This window comes from Panthera uncia (genome assembly GCF_023721935.1).
Source record: "Panthera uncia isolate 11264 chromosome C1 unlocalized genomic scaffold, Puncia_PCG_1.0 HiC_scaffold_4, whole genome shotgun sequence".
NCBI classification, from domain to species: domain Eukaryota; kingdom Metazoa; phylum Chordata; class Mammalia; order Carnivora; family Felidae; genus Panthera; species Panthera uncia.
The window spans coordinates 20,793,961-20,821,015 of record NW_026057585.1 but is presented as its reverse complement, the minus strand read 5'-3'; the positions used below and the strand labels follow the sequence as shown (position 1 = coordinate 20,821,015).

The following is a 27,055-nucleotide window of genomic DNA, read 5'->3' as shown; positions in this document are numbered from 1 at the left end:
CTTATATTTTAGTTTCAAATAATTCATGTTGTTACTATTAGGTAAATACAGCAATTAAACAAGGTGTAGTGAAGAACTTTAATCAGTGAAGAACTTAAGTTATCGTTAATATTTTCAACACTTAATTTTGGGTTACTGACACATGTAATATGGTTTTCTTCAGAATGGTAACCGTTTTACAGGGCAGCTGATATATAAGTTACTGTAGCAAAGACATGGAGACAGTATATTTAAAACAGAAATTATCTGTATGGAGCAGTATCTTGATCTACCTGGACTTTTATGAATTCAAATAACGTTTTCAGATTAAGAGTACAGTTACAAACTTCTTTTACATAAAAAGTTAAGGGGCGCCTGGGTGGCTCAGTCGGTTAAGCGTCTGACTTTGGCTCAGGTCATGATCTCGCAGTTCGTGAGTTCAAGCCCCGCGTCGGGCTCTGTGCTGACACCTCAGAGCCTGGAGCCTGTTTCAGATTCTGTGTCTCCCTCTCTCTCTCTGACTCTCCTCCGTTCATGCTCTGTCTCTCTCTGTCTCAAAAATAAATAAACGTTAAAAAAAAATTTTTTTTTTAAAAAGTTAAAATACTTACACTTTTCATTATTTTTTAGAAGCTGTTTGCTTTCTTCAAGTTTTTGGACTGTAGCTTCTAATTGTTCTTGTAATTTGCATACCTGAAATATGTCAATCCTCATAAGTATAATAAAAATTAAAAACTGAAACGTATTTCTATTAATAACTGATTACTGTTAACTGTTATTAAATAGAATGAATTATAGCTCTCCAGTGTAACTGTGTATCTATATATGTATATACACATATACAGTACGTATATATGAACACTCAAGGTACCTGAGTCATGATAACTAACTTTTCAGGTTGTCACACATTAACTTCTGTTGAAAGGTTGGGGGGGGGGGGGGGAAGGGGAGTCAAAGATATTCTCGAATATAACAAAATGGAAATTTAAAATCTACATCTAAGAAAATTTGTTAAACTTTGCAAATAGTCACACATGCAAAAACAGAAAATATTCACCACCTCTTGCTCTTTAATTCGGAGAGACTGTCCAACATCTTGTAATTCCTTTTGTTCCTTTTGTAATTTTTCTTCCTTCTCAGCTAAGAGTTTCTCTTGCTGAATAGTTACTGTATTCTTCAGTTTCAATTTACCCATTAAAGTTTTCAGATCCCCCTGCAACTTCTTGATAATTTCATTTGCCTGTAAAAGAGCTTCATATGTATATCTCTACTTAATCCAATGAAATTTAATATTCTGTTATTTTTAGAAACGAACCTTAAGAAGTTCCGCTGATAATGATTTTATTGTAGCTTCAAGTTTTCCTAGTTGTACCTGATTTTTCTCACCATTTTCTTCTAAAGCCACCTGATACATATTTTTAAAAACATGAATAATTAATAAGATGCTTGTGTTTAAGAAAAGCATCACTTGTAAATGTAATCATCAATTTGTTTCAAAAATGTTTAAATAGACCTTTTGTTCCTGGATTGTATCAAATGCTTCTTTTGTTCTTAAAACAAGCTGGTCCTTATCCTTGATTTCCTGTTCTAAAACAGCCACTTTTGTTTGTAGCTGATTAATATGCTTTTCTTTTTCATGGCATTCAGCATCTAGGGTAGAATTTTCTCTTCGCAAAGAGAGGACTTCTTGCTTAGCCCGCTGGAGCTCCTACAGAAAGAAAAAAAATGATGCAGCATAAAAAAGAGAAGTTGGTCCACTATGGTTATTTATAATTAAGATGTTTAAAATATTTTAAAAATACCTTTAATAATTTTAAAGTTCTAGTATTGATTTTTTAAAAAAGGATTTGGATATCCCTCTAAAGGTATATGTAACTTGTAGATTTGAATAATAATTGTAAAATATACTAATATCTAATTCAATGACAACAAGGAAAATAATCCTCATTTATGAATAAATTACTACAACTCTAAAAAACTAGTAACAAGGATTTTTTGGTATCTTGAAATTTACACTTTAAAAAAATCATTTGTCATAAACAGCCATTATAACAGAATTTCAAAAACATAAAATAAATAACTAAATAAAAAGCCCTATCATTCTACCACGTAAGCGGTGGTTCTCAAGCTACTATGCATATTGAAATCACCTAGGAAGCTTTAAAAACTACTGGTGCCTGATACCCTCCCCAAGAGAGTCTTATTTACAGTTAGTATGAGGTATGTCCTGGGCACTAGGACATTTGAGCATTCTCCAACTGATCCGAAGGGTAGCCAAGGATGGCAGCTATCTATGACCTAGAGTTAACATTTTGCTCTTTTTATATACACGGATTTTTTTTAGAAAGTGCTCATACTGTGCAGTTTTATAATCTAACTTCTTTAAATATTACAAATATCTTTCCATGTCAATAAATTTGTTAACACTTCTGGATTCCCTCTTGGTTCACTCTTTAAAACAAAAACAAGCAAACATAATTGTTAATTAAAAATGGGTTATTAAAAATCTAGGGCAGATCACTCCCTAATCAGCTAATATCACCAAATACGCCAGTATACACAAGTCTTGTATATAGTATTCCTACATAACTTTCATAACAAAAACTTTATAAAATAATTTTATAGTATTATGCCATAGTGGTTTTAGAAGCAGACTCTGCTGGATTTGAATACAAATCTAGGTTCTTCTGTGTAATCTTAGGAATTATTTTAACCTACTTCTCAGCTCCCTCATTTGTAAAACAGAATTAACACTTCATCAATTACTTCACTTAATCTTCATAAGAACCCTAATGCACCTTGCTTACCATAATGCCTGGTACATACTAAATAATAAATGGCAGTGAGCATCAAGTCAGGCTTTAGAGTTTCCTAAGCACAAGAGACTGGTGAAATGGAATGGGAAGTGTCATGAGCCCAAGTAACACTGGTGATCTTTAAATATGATAGACTTGGGGTGGTTCAATTGGTTAAGCGTCGGACTTCAGATCAGGTCATGATCTCACAGCTTGTGGGCTCGAGCCCCGTGTGGGGCTCTGTGCTGACAGCTCAGAGCCTGGAGCCTGCTTTGGATTCTGTGTCTCCCTCTCTCTCTCTCTGCCCCTCCCCCACTCTGTGTCTCTGCTTTGGATTCTGTGTCTCCCTCTCTCTCTCTCTCTGCCCCTCCCCCACTCTCTCTCTCAAAAATAAATAAACATTAAAAAAATTTAAAAAATATACGATAGATTTAACAAAATCTACGTTTTCTGATTAATTCATGACATTAATGTATAATAATGCTAGGAAGGAGTCTATAATCAGGGCCAAAGCATCAACAATGTGTCACTATAGCAAGATTTAAGAAATGTCTCTGTTGACTGAAAAAACAAGGGAGTTCTAAAGACAAGCAAATAATAGAGGTTCCAATCCTTGCTCTTCTACTTACTGGCTATGTGACCTTGGGCAAGTTACTTAACTTCTCTGTGCCTTAGTTTATCAGATGGTGATAATAGTACCTTCTTTAAGAGAATTGGAAAAAAAATAATTAAAAAATTAAAAATAAATAAATAAATAAAAGAATTGTTACGAAAACTAAATGGTTTACTATATGTAAAATAGTTACACAGTGCCTGTCACATAGCATGTGTTCAGTAAGCGTAGCTACTATCATTACTAATAAAGTATCATTATTATTATTAGACACAACTTCATATAGTTGTTTGGTATGTTAGGTAGGCTGAAAGAACCAGTCCTGTCAACACTGAGTATACAGACCCATAGACACCGTGAGGATATTAAAAGTACACTGATCACTGTGCCAATGACCTACCCCTCAAAACCTTAACTAAAAATATCCAATTTTACCTCAGTTCTGTTCTGAATTATCATTTTCTATCAGATTTTAGATTCTCAATTTTTTTGCATTGTCTGAACTGATTACCCTAACACCACCAAGAGAGCCTTGCAAAGCATTAGAGAAACACCATGCACACAAGTAATAAAGTCACCAAATTAAAACACTATTTTAAATTGGTGGTGGGGGGAACAAACTCAAAGTTCAATACCTCTTCAACACCAGAGAGTTTTGTTTTCAGTTCTCTGATGGTAGAGTCTCCTTTATATTTTCTTTCCATTAGGTCCTTATTAGCCGCTTCTAACTCAGATAATTTGTTTTGTAGCTGCTGGATGTTTCGTTGATGGAGGATTTCTAAATCTTTTTTCTGTTGTTCATGCTGCTGTTGACATTGTACCTGTGCCTATTATATAAAAATATAGTACCATAATTAAAACACACACACACACACACACACACACACACAGGAAGATTTGAAGAAAAAAATATCTTAGTTGTTCTATATAATTATAAAATTTCCCTGTTTCAGAGGCTCTATTTTCAATTATGGATTTCATGAAGGAGAAAGGCCAACAAAGGCAAATTTACCATTATGATCTTGTTCTTAATTTCTGCTTCTCTTAAACCCACATACATTTAGAAGTAATAGTCTTCAAGTTAAGGGAAGAATGACATGATTATGTTAAAAAACTCCAAAATAGTATAGTATGAACCTATTTGTGTTAAAAGTAAATAAGCGGATACACAGGGAATTTTCAGTATTCACTTTAAATACCATTATATTATTTCAGTTTTGTACAACAGTATATATTTTTTATAATTAAAAAAAGCCCTAAATTTATAAAATTGACAAGGTATTGTTCATTAGTTCAGTCTTACATTTAGTAGCTATGTTTTACCCATGATAAAATCTATTTAAGATTTTATTTTTAAGTAGTCTCTATATCCAGTGTGGAGCCTGAACTCACAACCCTGAGATCAAGAGTCACACACTCTTCTGACAGAAGAGTCAGGCATAGCCAGCCAGGCACCCCTATGCCATGAAAAAATTTGAACATGGTAATAAATATGTAATCTTGTGCCTGTTTGAATCATACTACAAGGCTATCTTAATAATTTCTATTGATGAACACTATCAAATCCTAAATACCTTTCAAAAATACAGTATATTTTTCTGATTGTGAAAATACTCAGATATGTTTCTAATAAATTTATATTGACATCACCCATACACACAATAAACACATTTAACTAATTAAGACTAAGCCACTTACACAATTTAATCATGATTCTTATTCCTTTAGCATTTATACCTTCTCATACCACTAAAACACTCTATAAACACTTTAATAGCTGCATAATATTCCATTCCATGGATATACCATAACTCATTTAAACTCTGCATTACTATGGACATGGACTTTCCAATTTTTCACAATTAGATATAAAACTATGATTGCTTTTATATGCAGACATACATCCAAAATTTGGATTATTTCCTTATGATCAATCACAGCTCAGAAAAATGTAAACAAATATAAAACTTGATGCAAGTTCCAAAACTGCATTCCAGACAAGTTGTCCCTATTCAAAAATTCCTACTGGAACAGGGGAGTGTCTCCCTCATAAAACACTTGGAGAATTTTATGTAACTACTTCAAAATTCCCTCATTTTTTTAAAAAACGGAAAGGAGAGGAGAAGGGAAAATAGATATTGATAAAACAGAAGAAGTTCACAAACGACTGAAAATGCAGTGCTGGAAAAAACACTGAAAGAGCAATCAAGAAGAATAAAGAGAATAAACTGGTAAAGATGCTAACTGTAACTGTCAAAGGTAAGCAAACACATCGAAGGCAATAAAGGCAGTAAAAATAAAGAACTGGTTTTATCCCAGTGACCATTAGAATTTTGGAGTTTTTGTTTAAAAAAAAAAAAAAAAAGAAGAAGGAAGTGTGAGGGATAGGGCAACATTTACATTTTCTACTGTTTAATGCAGATGATTCTGATGCACACTAAAATTTTAAAAGCACTGCCTATATAATATCAGCAGGAAGAGAAGAATGGTCCGATTTTAAAGTCTCAAAGAACTGATTCACAATCCTATTAGAATATGTAGTAACAAATAACGAATACAAACAACTCCCTCAGTCACTTTGGAGTCATCAACAAACGTACTTGTAAGTGCATTTCTAGAATTTGAAAACAACCAAAAAAAATTGAAATGACAGAAATTAGTGAACAAGGAAAAAAATAGTATAGAATAAAATGAAAAACGCATTCTTCAAAAAGGCCAAAAAACAAACCATCCAGTCTCATTAAAAAATAAATAAATTAGGGGCACCTGGGTGGCTCAGTCGGTTGAGCGTCCGACTTCAGCTCAGGTCACGATCTCGCGGTCCGTGAGTTCGAGCCCCGCGTCGGGCTCTGTGCTGACAGCTTAGAGCCTGGAGCCTGTTTCAGATTCTGTGTCTCCCTCTCTCTGACCCTCCCCCGTTCATGCTCTGTCTCTCTCTGTCTCAAAAATAAATAAACGTTAAAAAAAAAAATTCTTTTTAATTAATTAATTAAATTTAATTAAAAAAAAAAAAGACAAGGAGGGTCTGGCTGGCTCAGTCTGTTGAGGTTGAGCCTCCAACTAGATTTCAGCTCAGGTCAGGATCCCATTTGGGCCCTGCATTGGACCACATGCTGGGAGTGGAGCCTGCTTAAGATTCTCTCCCTCTCCCTCTCTCTCTCTCTCTCTCTGCCCCTCTCCCCCATTCATATATTCTACCAAAAACAAAACAAAACAAAACAAGTTAAGAATATATGAGAAATGATACAAAGATTTTAAATATCATAACAATGTGTATGATATGGTACTAATACATTTAAACACATAGATGAAATACATGGCTCTTTAAGGAAATATAAATTAGCAAAACTAAAGAAATGATAAAAAAAATCCAAGCAGACCAAGATCATGGAGGAAATGGGAAAAGAACCTAAAGATAAATGCCTCAAAAAGGCACTAGATCCAACTGATAAGAGGCTACTTAATTTTATCGAACCTTCAAGGAACAGATAGTTCCTTGTTTTCTGACTGTTCCAAAGCATAGAGAAAACTGGAAAATGTTCTCATTTCATGGCACTAGCATAATTCTAACAAAATAGTCTATCGTCCATAATTTTAACATGCAGACTAAGGGTTCAGAGAAAGGATAATCTCAGACCAAATTCACTATAAATATACAGGTGACGCTTGAACACAGCTTTGAACTGTGCAGATCCACTTACATATGTATTTTTTTACAGTATTGTACACGTATTTTCTCTTCCTTATAATTTTTTTAAACATTTTAACTTATTTTAGAGAGAGAGAGTGAGAGCACAAGCAAGGGAGGGACAGAGAGAGAAGAGAGGGGGACAGAGGATCTAAAACAGGCTCTGTGCTGACAGCAGAGAGCCTTGATGTGCGGTTCAAACTCATGAACCGTGAGACCTTGACCTGAGCCAAAGTCGGATCCTTAACTGACTGAGCCACCCTGGTGCCCGCTCCTTATAATTTTCTTATTATCTTCTTTCCTCTAGCTTACTTTATAGTAACAACATAGTATTTAATACATATAACATACAAAATATGTGCTGTTTATATTATTGGTAAGGCTGCCAGTCAACAGTAGGCTATTAGGTATTAAGTTTTTGGGGAGTCAAGTTATAGGTGGATTTTCAACTGCAAGGCAAGGTTGGCACTACTAACCCCTATGCTGTTGAAGGGTCAAATGTAAATACAAATGTCCTATATTAAGTGTTCATAGATTGATTCAACAAGATACTAAATATCTCTTTGACTAAAAGTATTATTCTATGAATTCAAAGATGGTTCCACACTCACCCTTTTTTTTAAGTGTCTTTATTTTCAGATAAAGAGAAAGAAAGAGAAAGAAGGAAAGAAAGAAAGCGAAAGAAAGAGCAAAAGAGAGAACTCCAGGAAGGGGCAGAGGGAGAGGGAGAAAGACAGAATCCCAAGCAGGATCTGCACCGTCAGCCAGGAGCCCAGTGCAGGTCTCAAACTCAAGAACCATGAGATCATGAACTGAGCTGAAATCAAGAGTCAGATGCTTAATCGACTGAAGCACCTAGGCGCCCCAAAAATCCATTATCATTTATTACATTATTAGATAAAAGTGAAAAAAAATGACATGATCACTTGATTAAATCCCCCCGAATCATTTTATCTGACTTACCACTCTTTGAATTAAAACTCTTTAATTGGAAGGAACAAAAGAAAACTTTTTCAGACACAGAACAAACATCATTGCTAATGGGAGATATTTTAAGTTATTTACCAAAAAAAAGAATGGAATGAAGAAAGTATTCCACTATTATTTAGCATTTCTCTGTATGAGAGGAAAAAAGACATTAATACTAAGAAAACATAAATTCACATTTTCTTAATGTTAATTTAATTTTGAGAGAGAGACAGACAGAGCGTGAGGAGGGGAGGGACAGAGAGAGACAGCGCAGGCTCCAAGCTCCAAGTTGTCAGCACAAAGCCTGATGTGGGACTCAAACTCACTAACCGTGAGATCATGACCTAAGGTGAAGTCAAACGCTCAACCAACTGAGCCACCCAGGCACCCCTCACATTTTTTTTTTTTCAACGTTTTTTTATTTATTTTTGGGACAGAGAGAGACAGAGCATGAACGGGGGAGGGGCAGAGAGAGAGGGAGACACAGAATCGGAAACAGGCTCCAGGCTCCGAGCCATCAGCCCAGAGCCTGACGCGGGGCTCGAACTCACGGACCGCGAGATCGTGACCTGGCTGAAGTCGGACGCTTAACCGACTGCGCCACCCAGGCGCCCCCCCTCACATTTTTATATATTGCATATCTACCTGAAAAACCTAAGAGAATCAGCTTCAAAACTATTAGGCTATATAAATATAATCCACAATTAATGGGTGTGACATTAATATACATCAGCAACAAACAAAATTATCACAGTGGTGGGGCATAGATGGTCCAATTTATACAGCAAAAAACTGTAAAGTCTCTAGGCAACATTTAATAAGAACTGGAAAAGAAAAAAAGAAAGGAGACAGAGGGAAATAAAAGTAAACTATAAGCCTGTTTTAAACAAATAAGACCTGAATAAATGAAAATATATTCTTGCTAGTGGATAAGAAAATTGCAAAGATATTAGGTCTCCCTAATACTCCAGAAACAAGCTAAAATACACAAAGGAATTTACTATATATATTAACAGTTGCATTTTAAATAAGTGGAATATATGGTATTAGAACAAATGACTAACTTTGTGTTAAAAAAAAATACCTATCTTATACTGCACTCCACAAAAATATACTCCAAACAGATTAAAAAGTTAAATACGACAGGGGCACCAAGTGGCTTAGTTGGCTGAGCATCTGACTTCAGCTCTGATCATGATCTCATGGTTTGTGAGTTCAAGCCCGACCTCAGGCTCACTGCTGTCAACACAGAGCCCGCTTCAGATCCTCTGTCCCTCTCTCTCTCTGCCCCTCCCCCATTCATGCACATTTGTGTATGCAACTGCTGTCTCTCTCTCAAAAATGTATAAAAACATTAAAAAAAGTAAAAACAAAAAAGTTAAGTACAACAAAAAAAACTATGAAAGTATTAAAAGAAAATACTGGAGGAAAATCTCTCATAGCCTTTGGATGGCAGAGGCTTTCCAAACATGAAATGAAGCTTTAAACCATAAAATGACTGATTAAAATAAAAAGAACTATATACAACAAAAAAGAATAGTAAAAGGCAAAAACAGGGTGGGAGTAAACGTTTATATGATACATAATAAAGATATAACATCCCTACTTTATACCATACAGAAATGAAAAAGGCAAGCCAGACCAAAAATATTCACAATGCATATATCAAAGGACTCATGTCAAGAATATGCAAAAAATTCCTACAATCAATAAGCAAAATACTAAAAGTCCAATTTAAAAATGGGTGAGGGGCACCTGGGGGCTCAGTCAGTTAAGCATCCAACTCTTGATTTCATCTCAGTTCATGTGATCTCACAATTCACAGGATAGAGCTCCATGTAGGGCTCTGCACTGACACTGTGGACTCTGACTGGGATTCTTTCTTTCCCTCACTCTCTGCCACACCCCCACTCATGCACCATCTCTCTCAAATAAATATATATTTTAAAAATATATAATAAAAATTAAAATGGGCTAAAGATTTGAACAAGAAATTCTTGAATTTCATGAGAATACTCAAGTGGTTAATATGCATATGAAAAAGTGCACATTATTATGAAGTACTATCATGCACACCCATAATGTCAGTGTAAACTGGTATGTCACTTTTTTTTTTAAATTTTTTTTTAATCTTTATTTATTTTTGAGAGACAGAGCATGAGCAGGAAAGCAGCAGAGAGAGAGGGAGACACAGAAGCCTAAGCAGGCTCCAGGCTCTGAGCTGTCAGCAGAGTCCAACGCAGGGCTCAAACTCATGAACTGTGAAATCATGACCTGAGCTGAAGTCAGATGCTTAATCAACTGAGCCACTCAGGCGCCCCTGGTATTCCACTTTAAAACAAAGACTGTAACAAGAGACAAAGAAGGACATGATTTATCATTAAGGAGACAATCCAACAAGATATGAAAACTGTAAATATTTATGCACCCAACATGAAAACATCCAAATACATAAAAGCAGCTAATAACATAAAGGAGCTAATTGATAGCAATACAGTAATATTAAAGGACTTTAACATCCCACTTACATCAATGAACAGATCATCCAAACAGTACCAACAAGGAAACAGTGGCTTTGGATGACACATTGGACAAAATGGATTTAACAGATATATCCAAACATTCCATCTGGAAACAGAATAAAAATTCTTTTCACATAAAACATGTTCCAGAATAGATCACATATTAGACCACAAAGTAAGTCTCAATTAATTCAAAAAGACGGAAGTTGTTCCATTCATCTTTTCTAATTATGAAATTAGAAATCAAAGAAAAAATCTGGAAAGATCACAGATATACATAAAGGTTAAAAATAACATGCTAGTAAACAATGAATGGGACACCAAGAAATGAAGCAGATATTGAAAATTACATGGAGAAAAATGAAAATGGAAACAAAATGGTTCAAAAATCTTTGGGATGAAGCAAAAACTGCTCTAAGAGGGAAGTTTATAGCAAGCAATACAGGCCTACCTCAAGAAGAAAGAAAAATCCCAAATAAACAACCTAACCTTACACCTAAATGAGACAAAGAACAAACAAAATCCCAAACAAGTAGAAGGAAAGAAATAATAAAGATTAGACCAGAGGGGTGCCTGGATGGCTCAGTTGATTGAGCATCAGACTCTTGGTTTCAGCTCAGGTCATGATCTCAAACCCTGCATTTGGCTTCATGCTGACAGCACAGAGCTTGCCTGAAATTCTCTCTCTACTTCTCTCTCTGCCCCTTCCCCGCTTGCGTGCAAGCACTCTCTCTCAAAAGAAAACAAAAAATTAGAGCAGAAATAAACAACATAGAAACTTAAAAAAAAAAAAAATTAGAAATGAAAAGGAGAAATAACCAATAAAACAAAAATACAAAGGGTTATAAAAGACATGGAAAACTATATGCCAACAAGTTGTACAACCTAGAATATATGGATAAACTCCTAAAAAACATATCACATCCCAAAACTGAATCAGGAAGAAAAAGAAAAATTGAACAAACTGATCACCTACAATGAAATTGAATCAGTCATCAAAAAATTCCAACAAAAGTCCAGGACCAGATGGCTTCATAGGTAAATTCAACCAAATATTTTAAGAGTATGAATACCTGTTCTTCTCAAACTATTCCAAAAACCAGAAGAGGAAGGAAAACTTCCAAATTCATTTTAGGAGGCCTGTGTTACCCTGATACCAAAACCAGATACAGATATGTATTACAAAAAAAGAGAATTACAAGCCAATTATCTCTGATGAACATAGATACAAAAATTCCTCAACAAAATACTAGCAAACCAAATCCAACAATACATTAAAAAACAATTATCCACCACAATCAAGCAGGATTTAATCCTGGATTGCAAGGGTGGTTCAAAATTCACAAATCAATGTAATACATCACATCAATAACAGAAAGGATAAAACCATATGATCATGTCAATAGACGCAGAAAAAGCATTTAACAAAGTACAAGATCCATTCATGATAAAAACCCTCAACAAAATATGTTTAGAAGAAACGTACCTCAACATAATAAAAACCATATACGAAAAACCCACAGCTAATATCATACTGAATGGTGAAAAACTAAGCTTTCCACCTTAGAACAGGAGCAACACAAGGATGTCCAATCTCACCACTTTTATTCAACATAGTACTGGAAGTCTTAGCCACAGAAATCAGACAAGATGAAGGAATAAAAGGCATCCAAATTGGTAAGGAAGTAAAACTTTCATTACTTGCAGATGACATGATACTATATATACAAAACTTGGAAGACTCCACCAGAAGTTACTAGAACTGATAAATGAATAAATGAATTCAGTAAGGTCACAGCACACAAAATCCACATACAGAAATGCATTGCATTTCTTTTTGCTTTTCCCCCCACACCCAGTGCACAGCCCAACATGGGGCTTGGACTCATGACCCTGAGGTGAAGGCCTGAGATGAAATCAAGAGTTGGACACTTAACCAATTGAGCCACCCAGGCACCCTTCCACTGCATTTCTATACACTAATAATGAAGCACAGAGAAATTAAGAAAGCAATCTCATTTACAATTACATCAAAAATAAGACACTTAGGAATAAACTTAAGGAAGTGAAAGACCTATATTCTGAAAACTATAAAACACTGATGAAAGAACCTTAAGATAACAGAAACAAATGGAAAGATATTCCACACTCATGGACTGGAAGAACAAATACTATTTAAATGTCCACACTGGAGTACCTGGGTGGCTCAGCTGGTTAAGCATCCAACTCCTGATTTCAGCTCAGGGTCATGACCCTGAGGTTCGCGGGGCCAAGCCCTGCTTCAGGCTCTGGGCTGACAGAGGAGGGCCTGCTTGGGATTCTCTTTCTCCCTCTCTCTGCCCCTCCTCTGTTCGCATGCACTTTCTCTCTCTCTCAAAATAAACTTTAAAAATAAAGAAATAAAATGCCCATACTACCCAAAGCAATCTACACATTAAATGCCATCCTATCAAAATACCAACACCATTTTTCACAGAACTAGAATACTCCTAAAATTTGCATGGAAACACAAAAGACCCTGAATGGCCAAAACAATCTAGAAGAAAAAAAAAAAAAACCTGAAGGTATCACAATTCTGACTTCAAATTATATTAGAAAGCTGTAGTAATCAAAACAGAATGGTATTGGCATAAAAACAGACACAAAGATCAAAAGAACAGGACAGAAAGCCCAGACATAAACCCATGATTATACAATTATTCTTTTTTTTTTAATTGTTTTTTTTTAACGTTTATTTATTTTTGAGATAGAGAGACAGAGCATGAACGGGGGAGGGGCAGAGAGAGAGGGAGACACAGAATCGGAAGCAGGCTCCAGGCTCTGAGCCATCAGCCCAGAGCCCGACGCGGGGCTCGAACTCATGGACCACGAGATCGTGACCTGAGCCGAAGTCAGACGCCCAACCAACTGAGCCACCCAGGCGCCCCTACAGTCAATTATTCTATGACAAAGCAGGAGACAATGTCCAATGGGAGAAAAACAGTCTTTCCAATAAAAGGTATTGAGAAACTGGACAGTCACATGCAAAAGAATGAAACTGGACCATATTCTTCCACCATACACAAAAATAAACTCAAAATGGATTAAAGACCTAAATGTGAGACCTGAAACCATAACAATCCTAGAAGAGAGCACAGGCAATAATTTCTCTGACACCGGCTGTCAACATTTTTCTAGATAGGTCTCCTGAGGCAAGGGAAATAAAAGCAAACATAAACTATTGGGACTACATCAGAATAAAAAGCTTCCACAGAGCAAAGGAAACAATAAAACTAAAAGGCAACCTACTGAATAGGAGAAGATATTTGCAAATGATATATAACAGGTTAGCGTCCAAAATATATAAAGAACCGATACAACTCAACACACACACACACACACACAACCACAATCCAATGAAAACATGGACAGAAGACATGAACAGACATTTCTCCAAAGAAGACAAATAGCCAACAGACACATGAAAAGATGCTCAACATCATTCATTAAGGAAACCTAAATCGAAAGCACAATGAGATATCCTCTCACACACCTGTCAGAATGGTTACAACTGAAACCACAAGAAACAAGTGCTGGTGAGGAAGTGGAGAAAAAGGAACCCTGTTGCACTGTTGCTGGGAATGCAAATTGGTGCAGACAAGGTGAAAGAGTATGGAGGTTTCTCAAAAAATTAAAAATAAAGCCGCCCACATGGGCACCTGGCAGGCTCAGTCAGAAGAGCATGAGACTCTTGATCTCTGGGTCATGAGTTCGAGCTCCAGGTTGGGTGTAGAGATTACTAAAGAAAATAAATAAACTTTAAAAAAAACCAAGATAGAACTACCCTGCAATCCAGTTATCACACTACCAGGTATTTACCCAAAGAATACAAAAACACTAATTCCAAAGGATATATGCACCCTATGTTTATTGCAGCAGTATTTATAATAGCCAAATTATGGAAGCAACCAAAGTATCTATCAATAGATGATGGGGTGGTGGGAGGAAGGGGAAAGTGGGTGATGGGTATTGAGGAGTGCACCTGTTGGGATGAGCACTGGGTGTTGTATGGAAACCAATTTGACAATAAATTGCATATTAAAAAAAATAGTAAAATAAAACAAAAAAATAGATGAATGGATAAAAATGTGGCATATACACACAATGGAATATCATTCAGCCATAAAAAAGAATGAAATCTGGCCATTTGCAACAACATGGATGGAGCCAGAGTATAATGCTCAGCAAAGTGAGTCTGTCAGAAAAAGACAAATACCATATGATTTCACTCATATGTAGAATATCAGAAACAAAACAAATGGACAAAGGTAAAAAAAAGACAGACAAACCAAGAAAGAGACCCTTAATTATAGAGAACAAATTGAGTTATCTGAGGGGAGGTACAGAAGCAGATAGGTGAAACAGGTGAGGGAGAGTAGAGAATACACTTTTCATGGTCACCGAGTAATGTATATTACTGTTGAGTCACTATACTGCACATATACCTGAAACTAACATAACACTGTATGTTAAGTACACTGGAATTAAAATTTAAAGCTTAATAATAATAAAAAAAGAATATGGGGAAATAAGTACTATCATACACTATCTTTTACATTCCATTTGGTATGACCTGGCTGGCAAATCTACAACATCCATTAATACCTTATATGGGTATACTGCAATCTCCCTTCTAGGAACAAAGAACATTCACTGTAGTATTTGTGTTAGCCAAGATACTGACACGTTGAAATGTCCATCACTTAGGTAAGTAGTTAAATAATTCATGTTATATCCAAATAATTCATACTATGTAGCCACTAAAAAAGAATACTTAAAAAGAATGATCTATGGTGTCATGTTACATGAAAAAAAAGTTACAATCAATATATACTGTAGGACCTCATTAGCACAGAATAAAACAAAAACCCACTAGGTGTATACAATCATGATTTACATATTTCTAAACTTACAAATATATATTTTTAAATGACATTATTTACATATCAAGAGACAAGTCTAGAAAACATATATCAAAAAGTTTATAAATTATTTCTGGATATTAAGACTTATAACAAGAAACTTAATTTTTCACATACTTCTGTAATGTTTGAACATATTAAACCAAGCATATATTACTTTTACAACTAACAAAATAACAGCAACAAAAAAATAATTTTCTATTTTCTTTTAATGTTCATACCTGCAAGGCCTTTTCTTTCTCGTTTGTTAGTTCCTGGGAATGTTTATTTGACAATGCAGCTGTGTGTGATGCCCATTCATTCTGTAACTTATCTAATTCTTGCACTTTTTCTGATAAGGTCTGTATTAGAGTTCAATACAAAATATTAAGAAAGTCTTGTGAATGTTATTAGCTTAGAACATGGCAATATTTACAAAGGATATTAAAGAAAAGGAATCACAGCTTTCCAAAATATACTCAAAGCCTTTTCCTACACAGAATTTTTTTTTTTAATTTGAGGAAATCAAGATTAGAATAAAAGCAATTTTAGAGTTAGCACAGCCCAGAAGTCAAGCTTAACTATCTTTAACCTTTTAGTTAAACTTGGCTCTTCACCACCAAATCCTCTCCTCTGATATTAAGAAATAAATGTCTACCCAGGGTAGAGCAAGTCAGTCATAAGGAGTGGTTCATATATACACCTAAAACCCAGTAACACAGGTTTCCTAGATGGGCTATGTTGTGCAGGACAATTTCTGCCTGAAGTCATGTCACTTATCAGATACTTTGGTCCTCAGTTTCAAGGAGTATGGGCAAAAAGATTGTAGCTATGACTAAAATGATGGTAAGCCTATCAAAATAATTCATAACACAAGTATGGAAAAGAGGTTTAGAAGATGTGAACTGAAAAGTTATTTTCAACAGGAGGAATGAGGTGAAAAAAAGAGTGAAGAAGTAACATGTGACAGGTACTATATATTATTTAATGAAGACTTGGAAGGAATGTGTCATATACTGAAGTTAACAGAAATGTTTGTATGGAATCAAATATCAGAGAAAGCATCAGATGAAGACAATTTACTGGTAGGGGAAGGATGTCAAAAAGGAGAAGGAATCCAAAAGTAACATACTTTTAAAAATTAATACACAAAAGCCTGGACAGGATTCAAGAAGCAATTCAGAGCCAATGTTTGGATGACATACAAAGACAAAATGAAATCTGAATTACCTTTTGTGTGAAATTCAGTTGCCTAGTAACATCATCTAGTGATTGCATCAATGATAATTTTTCTTCCTATTTATAAAAACAGTAAAATTAAGCAGTTTACAATTTAATCATCTATAGCTGTGCTACTCAAAGTATAGCAAAATATAGTGTCAGCATCACCCTGGGAGTTTGTTAAAAATGCAGAATTTTAGGTTCCACCTCAAACCTTCTGACTCACTCTGAATGAGCAAGATGCCTAGAGGATTTGTGTACCACCAAAGTTTGAGATGCACTAATCTATACCATTTGACTAAAGACTTTGTGAAAACTATTAAGAGGCATCCCAATGTTGCTTCTTTGCTACATATACCTTACAAAGTTAAAGAGCACTTTGTAATTCTCAAACCACTTTCACACATCTTTCCTCATTTGAGATAAGTGCAATAGGGTAGTAGATATCTCCATACTTATCTACAAATTGATAAAACCATCAACACCTTAAGTGAACTACCTCCGATTACAGAAAATTAATAAAAATGATGGCACCTAGTTTTTCAATTTTTAGTCCAGTTCTAACCTCACTATATCTTGACTAAAAATAACAAATAAACAATCAATAAAATAAAAATAAATCCCTTACATATTACAAAAATTTACTAGACGTCTTCAAAAACACTTCACTCTGAAAACAAAAACTAATAGCAATATAGCTTTTCAGTGATTTATCAGAGACTTTTGGTATTTATTTTTTAAAAAATAAATTTAAATCTTACCTTGCTACTTTTCAAACAGCTGGCTAAAAACTTCTTTATTTCCACATCATTTCCAGGTAAAAGTTTTAGTGAGAGGTGTGTAAGATGCTTAAAAGGATTTGTCTCTACCACATTTAAAAAGGCAGGTGAGTTATCCAAAATAGGTGCTGGAGAAACTAACTGCAGCAAAAACCTTTGAAAAGAAAAGTGTCACAATATAACAATACTTATGAGACAGTGAAACTTTCCCATTGAATCATAAGCTCCAGCGCATCAGAAATGATTAGAAGTGTCAGGAAAGGGGGCATATAGAAATCACAGGGGCCAACATAAAAGGACTCCGAATGGTTAAAGTGGATAAACTGATGTAAATAGTAAAACGGAAAAATTGGGCAAGAAATAGAAAAAGAATTCACTGAAACAGTGAATACGCAAATGTCCATGAGTTCATTATGAAAGATGAAAATATAAAAACAAAACCCACTGAAAGCACATAGTAACTAGAATAACAACTCTTTACTCTAAAAATTGACAATTTAAAAGAATTTAGTATTTATCCTTTCCTATATGAATTTTCAGAGTAATCAAATAGCCCAAACAGATGAAGAAGAGTTCTTTATAAAAAAATTATACCTAGTAAGTATAAAAAGAATGGCAGAATTAGAAATGCATAACTTTGTAGTTCCTAATGAAATAATTGATTCAAACAATCATCAACTGATGACACCAATAGATAAAAGGTTGGTGAATTTTACAATGAAAGGATCAGGCTTTAGCATCACACGGATATACACATTTTCATATGTGTATATGAATATATGGATATATATGCACGTATCTATATGTATATATGAATATACACATACAAACCAAAATCTTATTCTCCTTTTCCAAGTTCATTATAAAAACACATACTTGATGATGTTAAATATTTCAGATAATTTTAATGGCTCTGTCAAGACATGAAAATTAAGGGGTAAATATTTCTGATTTTAACCATGATTCCTTAAAAGTTGATATTTAATAGAGCCCTAAACCCAGTTTTAAAAATAGAGATACTTTTAACACATAGAAAATACTTTGCCATCAATTTGGCTTACAAAGAAGAGTTTGTCTTGAGAGAATTTTAATGATATAGAGCTCTCATGAGACTTACCTTGGAATTTCTTTGGCATGTTCTTGAGTACATTGCTGAAGAAGATCTATAAATTTTTGTGGGAAAGCTAAGAAGTCTACCAGAAGGCCTTGTTGGAATTTTAAACTATACAGAAGAAAAGAGAATTTTAAAAATTTAATTACTATTTTTAATTGTAATTAAAACCCTGAAATAGTCTTTTTTTTATTTACTGAACATACATTATAATCAAAAACTGAGCTAGGGAACTTTGATTTTTATAGAATTCATTCAATGGGAAGGAAAAGGTCAATATACTTAGCTAAAGCTCCAAAACTCTGGGTTGTTTTAAGCAGAACTCTGATAAGATATGAAATATTTACTTTCAAAAACATCCTGGGGCGCCCGGGGGGCTCAGTCGGTTGAGCGTCTGACTTTGGATCAGGTCATGATCTCACAGTTCATGGATTTGAGCCCTGTGTCCTGCTCTGTGCTGACTGACAGCGCAAAGCCTGGAGCCTGCTTCGGATTCTGTCTCCCTCTCTCTCTGCCCCTCCCCCACTCGCGCAAGCGAGCCCGCGCTCTCTCTCTCTCAAAAGTAAATAAAAGGTTAAAAAAAAAAAAAAAAAACAGAAAAACAAATTTAATTACCTCTGAAAATCTTCCTCAGATATAACAAGGTTATACAGAAAAAATGGATCGGTATCATCAGTCAGACGAATAACTAAATCCTAAAAGAAAGATTGTTATTTTTTAATGTTTTCAATAGATCTGGCTTTTAGCCTAATTCCTTCCTTCTTAGAAGTAAATTTATCCACTAACAACAATGTGTCACCATTATACTTCAGATGACTTTGTTTTTTGGTGCTGCTGGGTTTTTCATCAGTCTTTAAAAGACTTAAGATTCTTAAACAGGGGTAGATATTCTGCTCCATGAGATCCTTGTGGGGGTCTATAAAAACTAATTAAATGCCAGAATTGAAGTTAAGGACTATCATCCTCTTAGGAAAATTGAGACCCAGTCCTTGCTGTACTATACCATGACAAAAACATTCAACCACTGACCATATCATATTCAATTATATTTTCAGTTTTTCCCAAGTTAATTGATACTTCCAAAGTGGCAACACATCAGCTGAAACGACAAGCCAACGATCTATCCTAGAAAAGGAGCATTCGTCTTTCAGGCAGAGGGCAGGGGTATCAAGTAACAAGTTGCCAAGGCTTCATTCTGAGGGCCTATTCCTACTCCAGGTGGCGGTTGACATGGAAGCCCATCTGTTTTCAGTTTCAAATGAAGTGAATGTCTTTCATAAAGACCACTTTCTATGTAAATTTACAGTGTGGTGGAGCACCACAGTAGCAAAAACGGATACAAAAGTACACAGAAATTACATACTTCAGCGAATAATGTAGTAAGGAAAACAAGCATGGCAACAAGATGATGGAGGCCTAATAAAGAAGTGAGGTTAACCTCTTGCACTGTTGGTGGGAATGCAAATTGGTGCAGCCGCTCTGGAAAGCAGTGTGGAGGTTCCTCAGAAAATTAAAAATAGACCTACCCTATGACCCAGCAATAGCACTGCTAGGAATTTATCCAAGGGATACAGGAGTACTGATGCATAGGGGCACCTGTACCCCAATGTTTATAGCGGCACTCTCAACAATAGCCAAATTATGGAAAGAGCCTAAATGTCCATCAACTGATGAATGGATAAAGAAATTGTGGTTTATATACACAATGGAATACTACGTGGCAATGAGAAAAAATGAAATATGGCCTTTTGTAGCAACATGGATGGAACTGGAGAGTGTGATGCTAAGTGAAATAAGCCATACAGAGAAAGACAGATACCATATGGTTTCACTCTTATGTGGATCCTGAGAAACATAACAGAAACCCATGGGGGAGGGGAAGGAAAAAAAAAAAAAAAAAAAAGAGGTTAGAGTGGGAGAGAGCCAAAGCATAAGAGACTGTTAAAAACTGAGAACAAACTGAGGGTTGATGGGGGGTGGGAGGGAGGGCAGGGTGGGTGATGGGTATTGAGGAGGGCACCTTTTGGGATGAGCACTGGGTGTTGTATGGAAACCAATTTGACAGTAAATTTCATATATTAAAAAAAAAAAAAAAAAGAAAAAAAAAAAGAAAAAAAAAAAAAAAAAGAAGTGAGGTTAAGAATAAGCTCCCACTTCAAAATAGAATCTACTCGTGTCTACTGAGGAACTGTTAGGGTAGAGTTCTAGAAAAATCTAAACCACTTGTGAGCAGTTAGGAAATGAAGAGGTACAGCAGGTCTAAGGAATTAACATGTAAGAAATATATCATCTCTACCCCAGAAAATTCGCAATCTAGGTATTTGCTCTGCCACAGAAGGTCCTGTTCTTAAAGCGCTTCTACTTAGGTACTTCCTGAAATCCACCCAAAATGCTATTAAAAACTGAAACTACTACTACTAATAATACTACAAGGTCCTTGAATCTTTATGTGTAAGGAAAGCTCTGACACAAAGAAAATAGATGCTGTATTTCTTAGTCATCTATTCTGTACCCATATCACTGTTAATGACTCAGACTTTTGAAGATCACATAGGACTGATGCTCTAAATGCCTCCCTTCAAAAGGCAAAGTTTAAAAAAACTATATCCCTGCAGTGCTTCAATTCATTCTATTCTCACATTTACACCATGAAATGCCAATTCTAGGGTAGCAAAATATATATTCTAGCAACTTATAAGTGCATTGGTAAAACTTAACCCCCAATTCTCCCAATCCCCAATTCTTCCTGTATGCTTCAGAAACATATGGTATAATAATCTCTCAATCACTGTCTTTGTAGATTCTATCACCCCAGATTTGCAAGTTACAAACGGGCCCAAAACTAAAAGGCAAGGTGAGTGTAACAAAAGACCTCATATTCTTAAAGAACAAAAATAATTATAATGTACAGAAATTATATTTTTTAAAAAAGAAAAAATGTGTTTCAAAAGAAATTAATACCAACCTTTCTGTGAACTGGATTAGAAACTGATTGTAGTTCAATGCTCACTCTAACACTTACTCTCCTGTATGAAAAGATATACCCAACTGTCAGAAACATTTGCATGGAATGAGTTACCACTGTCATTTGTATTAGCTAAAGTTTTCTGTATTAAGTTGCAAGATCTTTCACAGGTGCTCCCTAAGTTAAAAACAGTTATTTGGAAAGCACACTGGATTTAAAGTTTTAAGTTCTTGTTCTTCCACTAATAAGTAATCAGGTTTTTAACCGGGAACTATCTATATTTTTCTCTCCTGTAAAATGGAGTTGTTGTGAGAAATAAATGAAATAAATGATGTGAAATTCCCATTACTAGACTGAGATATAACCTCACTGCCCTGATTCTAAAATAGCATCTACTGAAAGCCAGACAAACTATCAATTTATTAACAACTTCACATTAAAAAAAATCACCAATTGATCAAATTGATTTATGGGAGATTCCATCTGAAAAACTAAAAATGTGAAGCAGCATTAGAATACATGGCATGTTTATAATCAAGGAAATAGAATAACACATTCCTTCTCTTATGCATATACAAAATCCAACTACATCTGCTCAATATTCAATATATCCACAGAAGTACTGTCAACAATTTTATTGTCGACCTTAACCCAGAGGCAGAGTAACTCTAAACTTTATTTTAAAACGTTAAAAAAAATTTTTTTTTAATGGTTACTTTTGAGAGAGAAAGAGAGACAGAATGCGAGCAGGGGAGAGACAGAGGGAGAGGGAAACACAGAATCTGAAGCAGGCTCCAGGCTCTGAGCTGTCAGCACAGAGCCTGATGCGGGACTCGAACTCACAAACAGTGAGATCATGACCTGAGACGAGGTCGGATCCATAACTGACTGAGCCACCCAAGTGTCCCTAAACTTTTTCTAAAGAGACCATAACTTTCCACAGTATCTACTCCATCTTAGAGAATTCAATATCAGACAGAGGCATATAAATAAAGGTGCTCATAACCATTAATCAAACTGAGACAAAATGCTTAATTGAGGAAATAAAGGGAAAATTGGTGAAAAAACATCTCTGCACAAGTGTTCTTTATCCTGCTAGAATTAAATAACAATGGCTTTTACCTGATGTGCAGGAAACAAAAGTAAAAGTAAAAATAGAATTTATTCCATTTTAAGCTACTCTTCTAAAAATGTGTTTTAGAGGCACCTGGGTGGCTCAGTCAGTTAAGTGCTCAACTTCGGCTCAGGTCGTGATCTTGAGGTTTGTGAGTTCAAGCCCCACATCAGGCTCTGTGCTGATGGCTCAGAGCCTGGAGCCCGCTTCAGATTCTGTCTCCCTCTCTCTCTGCCCCAACCTCACTCATGCTCTCTCAAAAATAAATAAAAACATTAAAAAAAATTTTTTAAAGATGTGTTTTAAATTTTTCCCACATTCTGCTACTTATCTACTACAGAAGTAAAAAGTATAGATAGACCTAGCAACTGAGTGTTGATGGAAAAACTTGGTAATAGTTGACCAAGGCTAAATTCAATTGTTCAGATTTTTATGCTCTTACAATTTTTATATTGCCTTAAAAAATGTCATTTTAGGGGCGCCTGGGTGGCGCAGTCGGTTAAGCGTCCGACTTCAGCCAGGTCACGATCTCGCGGTCCGTGAGTTCGAGCCCCGCGTCGGGCTCTGGGCTGATGGCTCGGAGCCTGGAGCCTGTTTCCGATTCTGTGTCTCCCTCTCTCTCTGCCCCTCCCCCGTTCATGCTCTGTCTCTCTCTGTCCCAAAAATAAATAAAAAACGTTGAAAAAAAAAATTAAAAAAAAAAATGTCATTTTAGTTAAGTTTCCTATTGAACATAATTGGTTGCCTAATCTTAGTATGGTGAGGTTACCATATAGTAAGTTTACCATAACTTCTGTTATCTGAATAGGAATGAGCAGCAATGGCACAGATAGGAAGAACTAACAGTGAAACCTTAAACTGCGAGTAACTTGTTCTGCATGTGTTCTGTATGAAAGCAAGCATTTCTAATAAATTTTAACTTCATAAACAAATGATATCTGGCAATACAAGTAGTATGTGACACTGAATGTCCCATGATCACAAGTGAGCCAATGGTTCTTCTCTTTCTTTGTGGGATTGCTAGTGGTCCTTTCCCATGCTCAGATGCTGTCTCAGGCCACAGTGTTTGGCAGAAATCAATGATTTTTCAGAATGCTGAAAGGTGCCCACAACTGGCACTAGTGTATTTTTTGTCACTTCAAAGCACCTATGGACAGTCCGCTGCTATTCCATGTAAGAGTAAGCTTAGGAATGCTTTGCTTCATTCTAGGTCAGGCTTCCTGCAGAAAGAAACCCTTTCCTCTTCTGCTTTATTGCCAGTTACATCAAATACAGTATATGACAAAAGTTTATTAATACTGTACTATAGTCAACATCCATGCAAGCGTACACAATGGCTCCCATGCAGAAAGAGACTGAAAAGAAAGGCAGTAAGAAGAAGGAGATGATTATGGTGGAAGAAGGAAATTGTACGTGAGTGACCCAAATCTCAAGATTTTATAAGTCTACATCAGCATCTCGTCTGTAAACGAAGAGAAAAAGGCAGAGAAAACCTTCATTTCAAATGAAATTAGGGAGATGTGTAAAATGTGGAAAACAGTACAAAATTTTGTAGAAAAGCACCACACAATTAAGGCTGTAGCAGTGCAAGTGATGAATCTGTTTAATGACAATGCAATGCCACATTTCCCCGAAATCCTCAAAAGGAGGCAAAAGCAAGTGTCATTGGGTAGGTTCCTTGTTAAAGTTGCACGAAAAGAAAAAGTTTCCATTGAACCAACAGATACCAGTGATTCCATTAATAATAGTCAAAGCTGTCCTACACAATAATCCTCCTCTCTCATTTCCCTCACACCAGCCATGAAGTGCAGGTTCGAAGGTAAGTGCAGGTTAATTTATTTTTCTTTAAGTTTTGTATTTTATTATTTTATATTATATTACAGTATTATAATCATTTTTTAAAGTTTATTTATTTATTTCGGGGGGGTGCAGAGAGAGAGGGAGAGAGAGAGAATCCCAAGCAGGCTCTCCGCACTGCCAATGCAGAGCCCGACTCAGGGCTCAAACTTACCAACCTACAAGACCATGACCTGAGCTGAAGTTGAGTCAGATGCTTACCAACTGAGCCACTCAGGCGCCCCTCATAATCATCTTTATATGAATATTTTTTGGGTTGTGGACCGAATCATCTGAATTTCCATTATTTCCTGTGGGGAAATTTGCTTTGATATGCAAGTGCTTTGGATTATAAGCATGTTTCCAGAACGAATTATGCTTACAAACCAAGGTTTTACTGTATTTTTAAAACAAGAGAACGTTTTGTTTCTATTTTTCTAATATCTAGTGTATTATATGTGAAACAGATTAGATTTCTACTCCAATTCTGCAAATTAAGTTCTTAAGAAAAAAAAAAAAACTTTCAATTTCCTAATTTGTAAGGGAAGTGAACAGAGTTAGGTTTGTGAGGGCCTTTTCAGATCTACAATGTCATTATGTTTGGTTTTTGCCTTCTGAAGTTTTTTTCTAAAACATGCTGCCATAGAGGGTATGATACTGCAGTAGATAACTTTTTATGGTGATGTAAACTTTCTAAATTCCTATGGGGGCAACTGGGTGGCTCAGTTGGTTGAGCATCCAGCTCTTGATTTCGGTTCAGGTCATGATCCCAGGGTCATATGATCGAGCCCCACATCAGGGGTCTGTGCTGAGCAGGGAGCCTGCTGAAGATTTTTTCTCTCTCCTTCTGGGGCACCTGGGTGGCTCAGTCGGTTAAGCGTCTGACGTCAGCTCAGGTCATGATCTCACAGTCCGTGAGTTCAAGCCCCGCATGGGGCTCTGTGCTGACAGCTCAGAGCCTGGAGCCTGCTTTGGATTCTGTGTCTCCCTCTCTCTCTCTCTGCCCCTCCCCTGCTCATGCTCTGTCTCTCTCTATCTCAAAAATAAACAAAAACATTAAAAAAAAAATTTTTTTTTTAAAAAGATCTTTTCTCTCTCCTTCTGCCCCTCTCCCTTGCTTGCGCTCTCTTAAAAAAGGCGGCGGCGGCCGAATACCGGAGCCCCCAAATATATAAAACAATTACTCATAAACATAAGCAACCTTATTGATAAGAATGTGGTCATTGCAGGGGACTTTAACACCCCACTTACAGAAATGGACAGATCGTCTAGACACACGGTCAATAAAGAAACAAGGGCCCTGAATGATACATTGGATCAGATGGACTTGACAGATATATTTAGAACTCTGCATCCCAAACCAACAGAATATACTTTCTTCTCGAGTGCACATGGAACATTCTCCAAGATAGATCATATACTGGGTCACAAAACAGCCCTTCATAAGTTTACAAGAATTGAAATTATACCATGCATACTTTCAGACCACAATGCTATGAAGCTTGAAATCAACCACAGGAAAAAATCTGGAAAACCTCCAAAAGCATGGAGGTTAAAGAACACCCTACTAACAAATGAGTGGGTCAACCAGGCAATTAGAGAAGAAATTAAAAAATATATGGAAACAAACGAAAATGAAAATACAACAATCCAAAAGCTTTGGGACGCAGCGAAGGCAGTCCTGAGAGGAAAATACATTGCAATCCAGGCCTATCTCAAGAAACAAGAAAAATCCCAAATACAAAATCTAACAGCACACCTAAAGGAAATAGAAGCAGAACAGCAAAGGCAGCCTAAACCCGGCAGAAGAAGAGAAATAATAAAGATCAGAGCAGAAATAAACAATATAGAATCTAAAAAAACTGTGGAGCAGATCAACGAAACCAAGAGTTGGTTTTTTGAAAAAATAAACAAAATTGACAAACCTCTAGCCAGGCTTCTCAAAAAGAAAAGGGAGATGACCCAAATAGATAAAATCATGAATGAAAATGGAATTATTACAACCAATCCCTCAGAGATACAAACAATTATCAGGGAATACTATGAAAAATTACATGCCAACAAACTGGACAACCTGGAAGAACTAAACACCCACATGCTTCCAAAACTCAATCAGGAGGAAATAGAAAGCTTGAACAGACGCATAACTGGTGAAGAAATTGAATCAGTTATCAAAAATCTCCCAACAAATAAGAGTCCAGGACCAGATGGCTTCCCAGGGGAGTTCTACCAGACGTTTAAAGCAGAGATAATACCTATCCTTCTCAAGCTATTCCAAAAAATAGAAAGGGAAGGAAAACTTCCAGACTCATTCTATGAAGCCAGTATTACTTTGATTCCTAAACCAGACAGAGACCCAGTAAAAAAAGAGAACTACAGACCAATATCCCTGATGAATATGGATGCAAAAATTCTCAATAAGATACTAGCAAATCGAATTCAACAGCATATAAAAAGAATTATTCACCATGATCAAGTGGGATTCATTCCTGGGATGCAGGGCTGGTTCAACATTCGCAAATC

The 27,055-nt window shown here is 35.8% G+C and overlaps 1 protein-coding gene across 1 annotated transcript in view; it reads right to left on the bottom strand.

Annotated features, from left to right (window-relative positions):
- SASS6 (SAS-6 centriolar assembly protein) overlaps positions 1-27,055 on the bottom strand; it is a 64,595-nt gene that overhangs the window by 26,284 nt on the left and 11,256 nt on the right. Inside the window, exons 2-12 of the mRNA XM_049616733.1 lie at positions 21,583-21,643; positions 19,233-19,312; positions 18,624-18,728; positions 17,489-17,660; positions 16,737-16,802; positions 15,749-15,868; positions 4,023-4,214; positions 1,493-1,687; positions 1,295-1,384; positions 1,040-1,219; positions 591-672 (exon numbers count right to left, since the gene is read on the bottom strand). Coding sequence (XP_049472690.1) covers positions 591-672; positions 1,040-1,219; positions 1,295-1,384; positions 1,493-1,687; positions 4,023-4,214; positions 15,749-15,868; positions 16,737-16,802; positions 17,489-17,660; positions 18,624-18,728; positions 19,233-19,312; positions 21,583-21,643 — 1,343 coding nt within the window. The remainder of the gene's footprint in view (positions 1-590; positions 673-1,039; positions 1,220-1,294; positions 1,385-1,492; positions 1,688-4,022; positions 4,215-15,748; positions 15,869-16,736; positions 16,803-17,488; positions 17,661-18,623; positions 18,729-19,232; positions 19,313-21,582; positions 21,644-27,055) is intronic.